The following is a 14,361-nucleotide window of genomic DNA, read 5'->3' as shown; positions in this document are numbered from 1 at the left end:
ACCTTTTCGGTTCGCCAATTTCAGATTTTGGTAGAAGCTTTGGCCGGTTCGTTCGGGCTCGGCTTACCGAACACTTTGCTCCAAAATTGGCAATGTTCGGTAAGTGTTCATTTGAAGATAACCCACTCCCGACCCCATCACAGCCATGTCAAGTATTGAAATGGCTGTGACTGGCCAGGGAAATCACTGTATAAAAAAAGAAGCAAAAGGGTTAAAGTAGGACATACTTACTGAGCCTCCCCGCTGCTGTACTTCCGGGGCCGCTCATTATCCCTCATCATATTCATTGCTTTCCCAGCTCTGACATCTCTGATTGGCTGCAGTCAGACCGTGCCTCCAGACACCGTCTGTGATTGGTTGTAATCACAGACCCTGTCCATTCGTCTATATCGTGGTATAAATAAAAAAAATTGGCATAGGGTTCCCCGATGTATTGATAAAAGCACATATAAAGCCCGCGGCTAAAGGCTGTAAGCCCTTGGCTGGGTATCAAAATAGAAGGAACTGTATGTGGCTTTTTTTGTAAAAAAAAATATTTAAATACATTTTTAAAAACAACGTGCGGGCCCCCTCCAATTTTGCTACCTAGCCAAAATAAAGCCCGACAACTGGGGGCTGGTATTCTCAGGCTGGGGAAACCCATTCTTATTGGGCCCCACTAGTCTAAAAATAGCAGCCTGTAGCCGCCGTAACCATTAGATGTGACAGTGAATATAGATGTGGGATAATCAGCGACCTCAAAAGTACAGCCGCGGAAGCAGTTACATCCGCGAGAGCAGTTACAGCTGCGCTGGAGATCGGTAAGTATGTCCTGGTTTATTTTCTTTCTTTTTCAGCCCTCCCAACAACACATAAGTTTGGCCTCCCATTGAATTCAATGGGCTCGGTATGTTTGAGGAACACCGGGAGGCTCGGTACCGCTCAGCAAACCAAACTTTCAAAAGTTCACTCATCTCTAATGTTGTTGTGTGACTATGACGGTAAGCACGGATGGACGCCGCACTACGTCACCAAGGACGGAGTACTTGTACATGTACACCATGTACAGGTGTGACTTCGGGTGGTGTGCATGACACTTATTGGTTTCTTCAGGCTGATACCCATCGCCCCTCTGCCACTCCTTGTTGTAGATGAAATAGTAACCCACGCAGTACCAGAGTTCACTTGGCAACCAAACTTCTTCAGTTTATCCTTCACACTGTTATGACAAACATGGGCTCATCACGGTTCTGATCCTACTGTTTCTGGGGTACCCTTTCTCAACCTGTCCCCCACTACTCGTCCTCAAGCTGCCAGGTCTGTGTCTCTATTCCTCCTCTTCCTTACACCTTCATACGCTTCTGGGCCCTCACGGCTGTCTAGTTATACAACTCTCTGAGCCCGCTGGGGTGAGCCGTAGGCTCTGGACATCTTGACGTTAGCTCAGAGTTCCCTTTCTGGCCCTGACACCGTGACCACGTCTTCTCACACTCAAACCCTATTCAGAACTGGTACACCATGAGGCCCGCACTACTAGCCAACCCACTTGTCACCTCTCAATCCTCATCTACCTTGACTTAACCCTGTCCTATCTGACTGTTAATCTACCGCTGCACTAGCTCAATCGCTAGGTGGCACCCGCTGGTTAACGGCCCTGGCTCTGCTACGTTGAGAACCAACATTCCGCTAACAGCATTTACATGTTAACACACATTTATAGCAATCAACACAATATATGTTTAGTATAAAACACGTTTCGCAGTACAGGTGGACAACATATAGCATAAAACAGAGTAGGGACTCAATCACATGTACAACTATTTTAGAGTTGTGATGTTGATGTGAAAAAAAAATGAAGTCGCATGTGATGTACTACCTCTTGTGGTCGGCATTCCACAGTCTGACTGCTCTAACTGTAAAGAACCCTTTCCTAATTAACTGCAGGAATCGCTTTTCTTCCACTCGCAGTGAGTGCCCCCTGGTCCTTAGTATTGTCTTCGGAAAGAATAAGTCATGTGCCAGTCCTTTATATTGACCACACATGTATTTATACTTATAAATGAGATCTCATCTGAGATGTCCTTTTTCACCCTCTCATCACACGTTCGGCCTCCATTCCTTGTAGTAGTCTAGTTGCCCGCCTTTGAACTGACTCTAACTTCTGAATGTCCTTTTTAAAATGTGGAGCCCAAAACTGGATCCCGTATTCCAGATGTGGCCTTACAAGTGATTTATAGAGGGGTAACAATACGTTGGGATCACAGGATCCAATCTCTCTTTTTATACACCCTAGAATCTTGTTTGCTTTAGCAGCTGCTGCTTGACATTGAGTGCTGCTGCTCAGCTTATTTGTAATGAGAATACCCCAGTCCTTCTCCTGTTCTGTAGTCCCGAGTTTACTTCCATTTAATGTATACGCAGCTATAGGATTACTCCGTCCTAGGTGCATTACTTTACATTTATCAACATTAAATCTCATTTGCCAAGTATCTGCCCATTCTGACATCTTATCCAGATCTTGTTGTAATATTGTACTATCCAGGTCAGTTTTTAATATCCTACATAGTTTGGTGTCATCGGCAAAGACTGACACTTTACTATCAATCCCATCCACAAGGTCATTAATAAAGAGAGTAAAAAGAATCAGTCCTAGTACAGATGCCTGCGGTCCGCACTGCTCCCAGTACAGATCCCTGCGGTCCCCACTGCTCCCAGTACAGATCCCTGCGGTCCCCACTGCTCCCAGTACAGATCCCTGCATTCCTCACTGCTCCCAGTACAGATCCCTGCGGTCCCCACTGCTGATTATAGCCCATTTAGAGTATGTACCATTTATGACTACTCTTTGTTTCCTATGTAACTATGTGTTTAAATAAAAAAGTAAAACACTCTCCCCAAAATTCTGGTTTACCCAAAAAAAATGTTTTTTCCAGTTAAAAACACCACATATATAACAACATACTGTGAACAATAATAATATGTACTATAATACTATATCGTATTTACCCTGCAATGTGAACACTGTTAAAAAAAAATCTGAAATAACAATGGTAGAATTGCTGTTTTTGTTTATCCAATCTCACAAAAAAAGGAAATCAAAAGTAATGAAAAAGTTGTACGTGTCTGACACAGGCAGGCAGTTATGTGGTTTCTGGCAATAGAAGATCACAGCTTTTGACTGTGCAAAATGCTCCCTGACTTTCTATTGTTCCTGCTGTTAGTATTCATTGTATTATGTAGCTTCCCTGCTGGATTCATCTCTTCCCCTTTAGGACCCAGGGGAGCTCTCCTTCATCCAGCTGCTGATCATCAGTATTCCCCTTGTGCTTAAATACTCCCATATTCCCTGGACTTGTGCTGGTGATATTATTCAGTTCATTGAAGCTCTGGTTGCAAGCAGGGGGCTTTTACTCATCTGTAGTATCGTTGCTGAAACTTTTCTGAACTTCTACCTGAGTCATCTAATAAGTAGTTCATGCATTTTTCCCCACATGTGTTTTCTCTAGTGTTTAGTGGGGTTGACGAAGAGCTCATCCCACCTATTCCCTATTTAGAGTCCAGCACTAGGGATATAGGGTCAGGTATCCGGCTCAGCGCATAGGTGGTATATTTGGTCAGGGGTCATCATCTCCCCTTCCCTAGACACAGAGTTTTCCTTCCCTTTCACTTGGTACTTCCCTGTACCTAGCGTGACAGGTTTCCAATATAGTACCTTTGGAAACAACAGCGCAACATGCTTCTGGTGCACGATAGTCCCCTTTAATTATCTAATCAGTGCATGTACCTGGAGTTTGGCCCCTACTAACTTGCTGTTGATTACCTTTTCTAAGGATAGGATACCACTATTAATGTCTCAAAACCCTCTTTACAGAAGCACTCCTATCCAATTTTTTATTATTTTAATATATTACAATATATTGCTCATTTTCCTTTCTGCCCAGTTAATTCTTCTGTTTTCCATTCTATGACATCTTGACATCAAGAGGTGGATGACTCATGAAAATAGACTTCCTGTTTCCTATTAGAAGGATACATCTGTTTTTAATCACGTGATGTCATAGACCTAACAGAAAAGAGAAGGATTAACTGGGTAGAAGGGCAAATTGATCAATTGTAAGTACACAGTGCTATATAACATGACGAATACAAAATATGAAGAGAACTTTGATGTTAGTGCTCTTTAAATGGCAATGAGCTGGAGCAGTAGACATTACCTTTGTACAAGCAAGGTAACATAAGAAAGTAGACACTTTCTTTTATTATTCGTCAACATCTGCTTTAAAATTAGAAATGTGATTTTTTTTATTTTCAGTTTTTCCAACCGGCAAATTGGGTTCATCAGCCAATAAGATGCTTAGGGAAAATGACCGTTGCCAATTTCCTTAAAATCATGAGCAAATTAACTTTCTCATTATGTTCCATGGGCTGCTGAGTATGCAAATTGATGTATCTGGGGAAGCTTGTTAAAATTTTCATTAGGTTTTTTTCCGATGATGCATCCCTATGTTTTATGTTACAATTTTTTTATATCATCATTAGTCCTATTGATAGGTTTCCTGAAATCAGGAATTGTTCTGCCCACTAATGATCACTTTTCAGCAGTCGTGTCATTATCATCACAGGCAGATAAACAAGAAACGGGAATTTTTGGATTGATGAGCGTTAATTACCTTTGTTTTCATTTTTCCAGGTAACTATGGAGAAAGAGGCATGGAAGCTTTTAAGGACATGTCCGCCAAGGATGGGGTCTGCATCGCTCACTCGTACAAGATTTACAGTAACGCCGGAGAACAGAACTTTGATAAGTTATTGAAAAAATTGCGGAGTCATCTTCCCAAGGCCAGGGTTGTGGTCTGCTTTTGTGAAGGAATGACCGTCAGAGGACTTTTAATGGCTATGAGGCGTCAGGGCTTAATCGGGGAGTTCCTTCTTCTAGGCAGGTAGGTTACCGTTCTAATAATTGGGGTTTTGGATCTGATACTGTTTTAGAGATTTGGCTCTTATAGATCTTTGTGTTCAGATGTAGAATGTATTAAAATATTAATGATGATATCAAGCACTGTTCATGGGAAATAGGGGGCACCATAAAAATATCATTACCCCACCCCTCAAGTTTAGTTCGCAACCATGCTGTTCCTTTGGGGTGGGGAATCCTACATTAGTTGTTGTCACTCTAAGCGGATGGATCCAATGTAGACTGGAATACCTATTCTGTGGGACCCATATGGTGTGTATCTATAGGTTGCACTACCTGTACATTGGAGACAGGAAATAAAACGTGTCCTCCATGGTGGTGTTGGGTTTGGGAGCTAGAGAAGAATCACCTGAGAGAGGGGCCCCAAAATGAAAATGTGTCACCCATTATTTCCTTGACCCATCAATCATTTTCTCAACCCTATGCTTGCTACCATGCAGTTCCTCTGGGGAGGGGAATCCTACATGAGTTCTTGCCACTCAATACCTAAGTAGATCAGACAAACCCAGACTGGATTACCTCTTTCTGTGGGACCCATAGTTGTATCATGGTTTGTCTCTATAGTATGGCCTACCTGTACATTGGAGATAGAAAACAAAACGTGTCCCCCTTTGGGGTGTCAGATTTGGGGCCTAGAGCAGAATGGCCTGGTGCTTACTTCCTTTTTCACACTCTTTCCAAGAACTTTAAGTAGCTAAGCAGATGGGTCCAATCTAGACTGGATTACCTTTTCTGTGGGACCCATATGGTGTGTATCTATAGTTTGTACTACCCGTACATTGGAGAGAAAAAAACAAAACATGTCCTCCATTGTGGTGTCGGGTTTGAAACTTAAAGAACAATGGCATGGAGAAAGAGGCCCCACAGCCAAAATCAAAATAGGTCACCTATTATTTCCATGAACCATTAATCATTTTCTCAACCCTATATTTGCAACCATGCAGTTCCTCTTGGGGGGGGAATCCTACATGAGGTCTTGCCATTCAATACCTAAGTAGATCAGACTAACCCAGACTGGATTACCTCTTTCCGTGGGAGCCATAGTTGTATCCTTGTTTGTCTCTATAGCATGGACTACCTGTACATTGGAGACAGAAAACAAATCGTATCCTCCATGGTGGTGTTAGGTTTGGGAACTAGAGAAGAATGGCCTAAGAGAGGGGCCCCAAATTCCAAATATGTCACCCATTATTTCCTTGACTCATCAATCATTTTCTCAACCCTATGTTTGCAACAATGCAGTTCCTCTGGGGAGGGGAATCCTACATGAGTTTTTGACACTCAATACCTAAGTAGATCAGACAAACCCAGACTGGATTACCTCTTTCTGTGGGACCATTGGTTGTATCATGGTGTGTCTCTATAGCATGGACTACCTGTACATTGGAGATAGAAAAGAAAATGTGTCCCCCATTGGAGTGTCGGATTTGGGACCTAGAGCAGAATGGCCTGGTGTTTAATTCCTTGTTCCCACTCTTTCCAAGAACTTTCAGTAGCTAAGCGGATGGGTCCAATCCATACTGGATTACCTTTTCTGTGTGGTCCATATGGTGTGTATCTATAGTATGGACTACCTGTAAATTGGAGATAGAAAACAAAACATGTCCCCCATTGTGGTGTCAGATATGGGACCTAGACCAAAATAGCCTGGTGTTTACTTCCTAATTCAACTTCTTTCCAAGAACTTTCAGTTATGTCATCACCCTAGGAAGCATTAAATGGGTTGTCCACTACTAGGACAAACCCTTCTGATTCTACTTGTTTGCTCCAGTTAAAATAAAAGACCCTATACTCACCTCCCGATCTGGCGCCATTCCAGTGCTGTTGCTAACCACGGTTCGGGGCTCACATGACATTTTGACATCCCGGGAGCCTAGCATCAAATCAACGCTGATTTCTCTCTCCGCGCCTTCAGGCCAAACGAAAGCCAAACTGTTGATTAACTAATTTGAGCTGAAGGTGGGGGAGAGAAGCCGGCGATGATTGGATTTGGGGCTCTTGTAATGTCATGTAATGTCCACGTGGACCCGTAGAAGCGTTGAACAAAGATGCGAAACGGCCGTCGCCCGACGTGCCTTGTGTACCCCACTCCCCCATGCCTTCACTTTGAACCAGATGATGGAATGAGTGCCAGTGGGTAGGTGTTGGCGGGAATATCCTTTTATCTGCTTGGCATTTTAAAGGACAATTCCTATATGTAAGCCAATATAATACAATATAATATATGCATATAGAACTCATAAAGGCAACCTGACAGCTTCCCTAATTTTTTAGTCAGAAAAGAGGAAATAATTGAGGTCTGATACCTATGATGCTGCGTGATGCAGTTTAGTTCTTGTTACGATCAGTGAGGTCCCAGAGGTCGGTTCTGACCCGCTCATAAAGTAATACAAAATCCTAGCGGTGTGCCATCATGTTATGAGAAGGGAAAACCCCTTTAACTACAAATTAGTCAATTTCATATCCGTTTTTTTTGGATCAGGGTTGAGCGTCTGTGCCGCGCCTGGCTTCTGCAGGATGCCCCATGGGTAATTATTCAATCTAAATTCCATTTTACCTAGCAATATCAACAAACAGAAGAATCGCTTTAAAACTTGATTTAATTAGAGCCGATGAGATTATGCTGTAAGTAGTCAGATTGCCTTTCAGCACATTAAGTGAATGCTGGGATTCTGTCTTAGGTTCATCCGGCAGTGCCCGACTCCCTAAAGAAGAAGTTCACGTCTGGAAAAAAAAATCAGTTTACAACATTCTACAGTCGGAACCTGCAGGAAAGAATTCAGAAAGTTCCTTCATAGAAGTAGCAGAGATACAGTACAGACCAAAAGTTTGGACACACCTTCCCATTCAATGAGTTTTCTTTATTTTCATGACTCTGAAAATTGTAGATTCACATTGAAGGCATCAAAACTATCAATTAACACATGTGGAATGAAATACTTAACAAAAAAGTGTGAAACAACTGAAAATATGTCTTATATTTTAGGTTCTTCAAAGTAGCCGCCTTTTGCTTTGATTACTGCTTTGCACACTCTTGGCATTCTCTTGATGAGCTTCAAGAGGTAGTCACCGGAAATGGTCTTCCAACAGTCTTGAAGGAGTTCCCAGAGATGCTTACCATTTGTTGGCCCTTTTGCCTTCACTCTGCGGTCCAGCTCAACTCAGACCATCTCGATTGGGTTCAGGTCTGGTGACTGTGGAGGCCAGGTCAGCTGGCGTAGCACCCCATCACTCTCCTTCTTAGTCAAATAGCCCTTACACAGCCTGGAGGTGTTTGGGGTCAATGTCCTGTTGAAAAATAAATGATGGTCCAACTAAACGCAAACCGTATGGAATAGCACGCCGCTGCAAGATGCTGTGGTAGCCATGCTGGTTCTGTATGCCTTCAATTTTGAATAAATCCCCAGCAGTGTCACCAGCAAAGCCCCCCCCCACACCATCACACCTCCTCCTCCTCCATGCTTCACGGTGGGAACCAGCCATGTAGAGTCCATCCGTTCACCTTTTCTACAAAGACACGGTGGTTGGATACAAAGGTCTCAAATTTGGACTCCTCAGACCAAAGCACAGATTTCCACCGGTCTAATGTCCATTCCTTGTGTTCTTTAGCCCAAACAAGTCTCTTCTGCTTGTTGCCTGTCCTTAGCAGTGGTTTCCTAGCAGCTATTTTACCATGAAGGCTGCTGCACAAAGTCTCCTCTTAACAGTTGTTCTAGAGATGAGGTGTGTCCAAACTTTTGATCTGTACTGTATGTGACAGTGGCTTGTACCTCTTTCTGCTCTGTGCCAGGCAGGTTCACGGGTGCAGATTTATTGCGTGTATTTATGCATCCCCACACATGAATATGCTTTGATCGAAACCTTCCATTGTAACTCTGGCAGTATATTTAGGGTTGTTGTCCTCCTGAAAAGTGAACTTATGCCCAAGTCTCAAGTCTTTTACAGCTGCTAACAGGTTTTCCTCAAGCATTGCCCTGTATTTAGCTCGATCTATCTTCCCACCAACTCTGACCATGCTGAAGAACAGCCTCCCCACAGCAGGATGCTGCCACCACCATGTTTACAGAGAGCATGAGAGAGGGGTGTTTAATACTGCGCCAAAAGATCACTGGAACAGATGTTTAGATTAATGTATCTTTATTTCATCCAGGTCTACGCGTTTCAGGAGCCACTGCCCCCTTCCTCAGGACCGTCAGGAAAGACAAACATCAAATCTGTTCACAGATTTGATGTTTGTCTTTCCTGACGGTCCTGAGGAAGGGGGCAGTGGCTCCTGAAACGCGTAGACCTGGATGAAATAAAGATACATTAATCTAAACATCTGTTCCAGTGATCATTTGGCGCAGTATTAAACACCCCTCTCTCATGCTCTCTGTTATCTGCCTTTTTTGGTGGCTGTAGCCTTTGATCAGATTCTACATGCGACTACAGTTGTTGTGACTTTCACAACGATATCTGGTGAGTAGTTTCACCCTCCTCCCACCCCTTATATACTGGGGTAAGACCCTATATGCGCTTTTTTTCCACAGATTTCTTGCCACCACCATGTTTGTCAGTGGGGAAGGTGTTTTCAAAGTGATGTTATGTAAGTTTTCTACCACATGTTGTGGCGTTTTGCATTTAGCCCAAAAAGTTTTACTTTGGTCTCACCTACTTCCACATGCTTGCTGTGGTCCCTACATGGCCTTATGCAAATTGCAAAAGGGACTTCTCATGGCTTCTTGCTTTCAAAAATGTCTTTCTTCTTGCCATGCTTCCGTGAAACCCAGATTTGTGGAGTATATGACTAGTAGCTGTTGTATGGACAGATTTTCCCCCTAAGCTGTGGATCTCTGGGGCTCCTCCAGTGTTCATTGGCCTCACAGCTTCTTCTTGCATTTGTGTTCTCCTTCTTGGGATGTCATTGATGCATTCCACCATCATTTCTTCAATACGTTCAACCAAAGGTTCTTGCGCTCCACTGCACTGCGTCCCAGGAACCTGTGCCCACTGGAAGCAATTGGTATTGCCGGATGTGGTGAGTGTGTGTGCGATCTGATGTGTGTGTGTGTGCAGTCTGATGTGTGTGGGTGTGCGATCTGATGTGTGTGCGTATGCAATCTGATGTGTGTGTGCGTTTTGGTGTGTGTTCAATCTGATGTGTGTGTGCGTTTTGGTGTGTGTGTGTGTGATCTGATGTGTGTGGGTGTGTGATCTAATGTCTGTGGGTGTGTGATCTGATGTCTGTGGGTGTGTGAGTGTGTGTGCGGGTGTGTGTGTGTGTGATCTGATGTGTGTGGGTGTGTGATCTGATGTCTGTGTGTGATCTGATGTGTGTGAGTTTGTGATATGATGTGTGTGGGTTTCCATCACAGGTCCTTGATGTGTTCCACTGCAGGTCCTCCCATTTGGTGTCTGGTGATTATGATTGCGGGGTCTTCTGTCTTCTTTCTCCTCTCTTTTGGGGGTGTCTGCTTTCTATAATGAAATTTCCTGCTGTATTCTTTAACGTTTTCAGCTGCAAGGACACTTCATTACTGAGCCGCGACTAGGCCTTATTTTCGAGGTAGAACTTATATTTAAGCCTTACACTGAAAATTCTGAAATATCCTGCTAGGGCTTATTTTTGGGGTAGGTCTTATTTTCTGGGAAGCACTTGCTGAGTCTCCCACACTACTATCACACTGCTTCGGGGGCCGCTCATTATCTCTCATACCTATTCACTACTTCCCCCGCCCACCATCAGTCCTGGTGTCTCTGATTGGTTGTAATCATACCCTCTGGCTGAGTCGCTACAGTAGGGTAAAAATAAATAAAAAAAATTGGCATAGGGTCCTTTATTCCTTATTTTTTTTTTCTTTTTCCTTTATTTTTTTTAATTATCCGGGCAGCTGAACCCGAACAATAACACGGATTTCCCTGAGAAGTCCATGTTCTGATTCCATGTACGGATGCCAGGTATTTGGTACTGACTGGAACTTTACAGTTTGGGTTCACCCATCACTAGTCAGTATTAGGCTGCTTTCACACTTGCGTCATTTTGCATTAGTTGCAATCCGTTGTGTGACTGATGCAACGGATGTGTTGCAGATAGTGATGAGCGAGTATGCTTGTTACTACTTGGTACTCGCACGAATATCACTGTACTCGGGCTACTCGGCGGGTACCGAGTAATTTCGCGATACTCGTGCTGTACTCGTGGTCTTCATCTTTGCATGTTGGCGCTCTTTTGAGAGCCAGCCCTCATGCAGGGATTGGCTGGCAGACCACTGCAATGCCACAGCCCTGTTAGTTGTGGAATTGCAGTGATTGGCCGGCCCGCACAGCATGACCGAGCCTTTATACCGGCGGGCGCGCTGTGCTCTGCACACAGCCATCTCATATTCCCTGCTTTCCACGCCCACAGGCGCCTATGATTGGTTGCAGTGAGACACGCCCCCACGCTGAGTGACAGGTGTCTCACTGCACCCAATCACAGCAGCCGGTGGGCGTGTCTATACTGTGCAGTAAATTAAATAAATAATTAAAAAAACCGGCGTGCGGTCCCCCCAATTTTAATACCAGCCAGATAAAGCCATACAGCTGAAGGCTGGTATTCTCAGGATGGGGAGCCCCACGTTATGGGGATCCCCCCAGCCTAACAATATCAGCCAGCAGCCGCCCAGAATTGCCGCATACATTAGATGCGACAGTTCTGGGACTGTACCCGGCTCTTCCCGATTTACCCTAGTGCGTTGGCAAATCGGGGTAATAAGGAGTTAATGGCAGCCCATAGCTGCCAATAAGTCCTAGATTAAGCATGTCAGGCGTCTCCCCGAGATTCCTTCTATGATTAATCTGTAAATTACAGTTAAAAAACACACACGCACCCGAAAAAATCCTTTATTAGAAATAAAAAACAATAACAAAGTCCCTCATCATCAATTTATTAACCCCGACAAACCCTCCATGTCCGGCGTACTCCACAGTCCTCCAGCGTCGCATCCAGCTCTGCTACATTCAGGTGACAGGAGCTGCAGAATACACTGCCGCTCCTGTCAGCTTCACACAGCAACTGAGGTGAGTAGCGCGATCAGCTGCTGTCAGTCAGGTTACCCGCGCCCACCGCTGCATCCACCGCTGGATCCAGGTAACCTCAGTGACAGCTCAGCTGATCGCTATACTCACCTCAGTTGCTGCATGGAGCTGACCGGAGCGGCGGTGAGTAGCGCGATCAGCTGAGCTGTCACTGAGGTTACCCGCGGCCACCGCTGGATCCAGGTAACCTCAGTGACAGCTCAGCTGATCGCTATACTCACCTCAGTTGCTGCATGGAGCTGACCGGAGCGGCGGTGAGTAGCGCGATCAGCTGAGCTGTCACTGAGGTTACCCGCGGCCACCGCTGCATCCACTGCTGGATCCAGGTAACCTCAGTGACAGCTCAGCTGATCGCTATACTCACCTCAGTTGCTGCATGGAGCTGACCGGAGCGGCGGTGAGTAGCGCGATCAGCTGAGCTGTCACTGAGGTTACCCGCGGCCACCGCTGCATCCACCGCTGCATCCAGGTAACCTCAGTGACAGCTCATCCGATCGCGCGGCTGTCTTCATTAGCTGCGTGGAGCTGACAGGAGCGGCGGTGTATTCTGCAGCTCCTGTCACCTTCATGCAGCACAGCTGGACGCGACGCTGGAGGTCCGTGGATTACGCCGGACATGGAGGGTTTGTCGGGGTTAATAAATTGGTGATGAGGGACTTTGTTAGTGTTTTTATTTCTAATAAAGGATTTTTCGGGTGTGTGTGTTTTTTAACTGTAATTTACAGATTAATCATGGAAGGAATCTCGGGGAGACGCCTGACATGATTAATCTAGGACTTATTGGCAGCTATGGGCTGCCATTAACTCCTTATTACCCCGATTTGCCAACGCACTAGGGCAAATCGGGAAGAGCTGGATACAGTCCCAGAACTGTCGCATCTAATGTATGCGGCAATTCTGGGCGGCTGCTGACTGATATTGTTAGGCTGGGGGGCTCCCCATAACGTGGGGCTCCCCATCCTGAGAATACCAGCCTTCAGCCGTATGGCTTTATCTGGCTGGTATTAAAATTGGGGTGACCGCACGCCGTTTTTTTTAATTATTTAATTATTTATTTCACTGCACAGTATACACACACCCACCGGCTGCTGTGTTTGGGTGCAGTGAGACACCAGTCACTCAGTGTGGGGGCGTGTCTCACTGCAACCAATCATAGGCGCCGAAAAGCAGGAAAGCAGGGAATACGAGATTGTTTAATGAGCGGCCGGCTTTTTCAAAAGAGGAAAAGCCGCCGGAGTTTAGGAACAGCTGTGCAGTGCCGCGGCAGTGATCGGGGAACGGTAAGTAAGAGAGAGGGGGGAGAATGACCGACAGACTGTGAGAGGGGGACAGACAAGACAGAGAGAGACCGACAGAGCGAGACCGACCGACGGGAGATAGAATAAAAAAAAATGACCGACATCGCTAGTAAAAAGCACAAAACGTGCGTTTTGGACATCGGAGTGCCACACAATGTTTTACGTAAAATCTTTCATGTATTAATCTCAAAAAGTAACATACACCAGCTCTATCTCACTATTGGGTATGTGCCCTTAACATTTCCGCCATGAAAATTCATTTTGGTGTCATTTTGGAAGGTTTTCTGGTGAGTCCGTAAAAATGGCGTAAAACGCGGACAAAATTGTTCACAGCTGTGACTTTTGAGTGATAAATGCTTCAAGGGGTCTTCCCCATGCTGTTGCCATGTCATTTGAGCACTCTTCTGAGACTTTTGTGACATTTTTAGGGTTTCTACATGCTGCCGGGGGTCACTTCATAAAAATACTCGGGTCTCCTATAGGATAACATTGGGCTCGGTGCTCGGGCCGAGTACACGAGTATCTTGGGATGCTCGGCCCGAGCCTCGAGCACCCGAGCTTTTTAGTACTCGCTCATCACTAGTTGCAGATAGTGCCATAACTAATGTGATTCATGCTGCAAAAAAACTGATCCGTTGCAGCTTTTTTTTTTTTCCGGAATTTACTCATCTGAGCATGCTCAGTTGGTAAATGACGGATCCGTCACAGGAATCCGTCCAGTGACGCATTCCAACGGATTCCGCTCCTATATGATTCCTGTTGTGAATACATTTTCCAGTTTGGGGCTCCCTCTTGTGGTCAGTGCTGGCGGTGCAGTTGACTTGTTGAATGGGAGCCAGACACTTGTGGAGGACTGGCAATTAGGTCATTCAGATTGGGCCTATATAACTGAGTAGTTTCTCCTGTTCCTTGCCGGTGCTCAATGTATCTCCTGTGTGCTAAAGACATTCTGAAACCAGCTCCTTCCTCTCTCTACAAAACTCCTCTCAGATAAGTTGGTCTTTGTACCTCTGCTTATTGTTTCAACTTTTTTGTATTTTTTTCTGTTTTGAT

General features: G+C 45.0%; 1 protein-coding gene across 8 annotated transcripts in view; it reads left to right on the top strand.

Annotated features, from left to right (window-relative positions):
• The window catches only part of GRM5 (glutamate metabotropic receptor 5), a 535,313-nt gene that overhangs the window by 216,353 nt on the left and 304,599 nt on the right, over positions 1 to 14,361 (top strand). For all 8 annotated transcript variants that reach the window (XM_075337560.1, XM_075337562.1, XM_075337564.1 and 5 more), the window contains exon 3: positions 4,670 to 4,919. In XM_075337560.1, the coding sequence (XP_075193675.1) occupies positions 4,670 to 4,919 (250 nt within the window). The remainder of the gene's footprint in view (positions 1 to 4,669; positions 4,920 to 14,361) is intronic.

The sequence above is a fragment of the Anomaloglossus baeobatrachus genome, chromosome 2 (genome assembly GCF_048569485.1).
Source record: "Anomaloglossus baeobatrachus isolate aAnoBae1 chromosome 2, aAnoBae1.hap1, whole genome shotgun sequence".
NCBI classification, from domain to species: Eukaryota; Metazoa; Chordata; class Amphibia; order Anura; family Aromobatidae; genus Anomaloglossus; species Anomaloglossus baeobatrachus.
This window is presented reverse-complemented; position numbering and strand designations above follow the sequence as displayed.